Genomic DNA, 2,500 nt, shown 5'->3' with positions numbered 1-2,500 from the left:
GGGGGCGCTTCCCCCGAGCCTTTTCTCTCCCCTTTTTCTCTCTCTCGTCTTTCTCTCTGGCTCGCCGTCGCGGCTCCAGCCGCACCGCCGCCCGGCGCTGCTCGCGGCCGGCACCCACGGGCGCCACCCGGAGCCGGGCCGGCACCGGCACCTCGCCTGTTCCCAAGGACACCTGAAAGGCTCGCGGGGCCGCGCGGCCGTCACAAAGCCCGGCACGGTAAAGAAGCCCCTCCCCGGCGGGAGGGGCGACACCTCGTCTGCCACGGGAAGCCCACGGGCAAAGGAGACCGCCCGGCCCGAACACCGGCCTCCGCCGCGCCACTCGGCCGGCCACGGAGGAGCGCCGGCCCGCCGGGGGCCCTCTCCCACGCCTCCCGAAAAGCCTCATCCATCGTCGCTCGGGGAACGGCCCCACGGCCACTCTCGCTCAGCCTGCCAACCCCGCGGAGGACGGCCCGTGCCGCCCGAGGCCGCCGACGCCGGCGGCCCGCACGCGGTATACTTTCTCCACGGCTCTCCCGGCCCGGCAGGAGGCGGGTGCCGCCGGACGCCCGGCTCCGGACAACCCGCGCTTCCGGCCCTGCCGGGCCCACGGCCGCCTCCGCAGAGCGGTGCCACCGGCTCGGAGGCGTGGGCCGCGGACGGCCCCCGCTCGCCCCGGCGGCACCTCCGGCGTGCGAAAACGCCACCGACCGCACCGCGGGGCCACCGGCTTTCGCCCGCCTCGCGGCCGTCGGCTTCCCCCGGAAAGGCCGGGGGACGGCGACGGGGAGAAAAACCAAAAGGTCCCCGAAAAAAGCACGCGCGCCTCTCACTCGCCGTGCTAGCCACGGCCGCCCGGGGTTCGGGGCGGGGCCCGCGCCCCTCGCTCCCCTCTCCCTGCCCACGGGCTCGCGCCTCGGCGGCCGCCGGCCACTGCCGGGCCGCCTTCGCGCTCTCTCTTTCTCTCTCTTCTTCCCCGGCGCGCTCAGCGTGCTGCGGCTTAAGGCCGCCAGAAGAAAAAAAAAAAAAAATAAAGGGCCGGGAGGGCGCCCCCACTTCGCCCGCAACCCGGCCCCCGGGCGGCAGACCTCCGCGGAACCCAGCCCTCCGGCAGCCAGGTCGGCGGGGCAGGCCCGACCGCACGGGCCGCCCGGCCGCCGTGGCTCTGGTGCCGGCCGGAGAGGAGGAAGGGGCGAGGCGCCGCCGCCTCGCCCGCCAACGGCCATCGTGCGTCTCTCTCCGGGGCTCCGGGCAACTCTGTCGGGTTCTCGCTCTGCCGGCGCGGCCGCCGGCCACACCCTGGCCGGCTGGCGCCGCCGCCTTCGGCCCGCTGGGCGGGTCCCCGGCTTAGGGCCGAGGAAGGGGGGACGAACAAAAGAGGCGAGGCGCGCCCAGGGAAGCGCCGCCTCGCCCGACAACGGGCAGTCCCGTCACCGAGCCCCTCCGGCAACCGACCGGGCCCAGGCAAGGCCGCACGCCCACCGCCAGTCCCCGGCACGCCGCCGGCACCGCTGCCGCCGTCAGCCGAGGACAGGGCGCCGCCACCCAGGCCCGGACCATCTTCGGGGCTCTCGGGAGGCGGCCGGGCAAAAGAAGCCCACGCGGGCTCCACCCTTCCAGCCCCGGCCGCCAACTGCCCGCAACAATGCCCGCCGCCACCGCACGACGGGCGCCGGCTTAGGGCCGGCGCATGGGAAGGACGAGACGACGACGCCTCGCCGCCCTCGCACACCACCGCCTTCGCCCGGGGCCCTCGGGGAGCCGGCAGCCGCCACCGGCTCGGGCTGGACGCTGCTGGGCCCCCGCGGGCCCCCCTCGGCCGTCCCAGTCCCGCAACTCCCTTGGCTGCGCTTTCGCGCTCGGCTCTCGTCTTCCTTTCCCGTCATCGGACCCGCCCCAGGAAGCCGGCCGAGTGCCCCGCGGCTTTCTCGCCGGCCTTCCTGCCGCTCGTGGGGTTGGCCGGCCCGTGGCACGCGCCGAAGGCCGCGCTCGGCAGCAGACGCGGAAGAAAAGGGGCCCTCGGAACCCGCGCTGCTAGACAACCCCTGCCCATAGTACGGACAGACGCGTCCTGGCCCGGCCGGGTCGCCAAAGCGGCTCGAGGCTCCTCAGCGGGGAGGCGCGCGAGAGCAGGCCGCCTCTCACCTCGACCTAACTGGAGGCGGCGCCCGACAGCGACCCCTTGGCCGACTTCCGGGGCCGGCCGCGACAACACGTCTACCCCGAAAATGCCGCCAGGCGCCTAAGTCCCGCCGGAGCCGGGTAGACCTGGTGGCCCGGAGCCGGGACGCCGGCGGGGCGCAGGCCGGCGTCTGCGGCCGCGGCGGCCGGATCGGCCGGTCCCGGAACCGGGTAGACCTGATGCTCGCCAGCCCCGGAACCGGGTAGACCTGATGCTCGCCAGCATCCGGCGGGGCACGAGGCCGCTCGGCCCCGCTCGACTGGGGAAACGGGTCGACCCCAAAAACCGGGACAACAGGTCTACCCGCCGAGCACGGACAACAGGTCTACCCGCCGG

General features: G+C 75.4%; 1 protein-coding gene across 1 annotated transcript in view; it reads left to right on the top strand.

Annotated features, from left to right (window-relative positions):
• The window catches only part of LOC127464349 (collagen alpha-1(III) chain-like), a gene marked incomplete at its 3' end in the record, with an annotated part of 5,889 nt that extends 3,555 nt beyond the window's left edge, over nucleotides 1-2,334 (top strand). Inside the window, exons 4-6 of the mRNA XM_051774658.1 lie at nucleotides 80-217; nucleotides 271-2,036; nucleotides 2,241-2,334. Coding sequence (XP_051630618.1) covers nucleotides 80-217; nucleotides 271-2,036; nucleotides 2,241-2,334 — 1,998 coding nt within the window. The remainder of the gene's footprint in view (nucleotides 1-79; nucleotides 218-270; nucleotides 2,037-2,240) is intronic.
• Between the last annotated feature and the right edge of the window lie 166 nt (nucleotides 2,335-2,500).

This window comes from Manacus candei, unplaced genomic scaffold, assembly GCF_025592945.1.
Source record: "Manacus candei isolate 608988 ecotype Guabito, Panama unplaced genomic scaffold, ASM2559294v1 h1tg000211l, whole genome shotgun sequence".
Classification (NCBI taxonomy): Eukaryota; Metazoa; Chordata; class Aves; order Passeriformes; family Pipridae; genus Manacus; species Manacus candei.
This window is presented reverse-complemented; position numbering and strand designations above follow the sequence as displayed.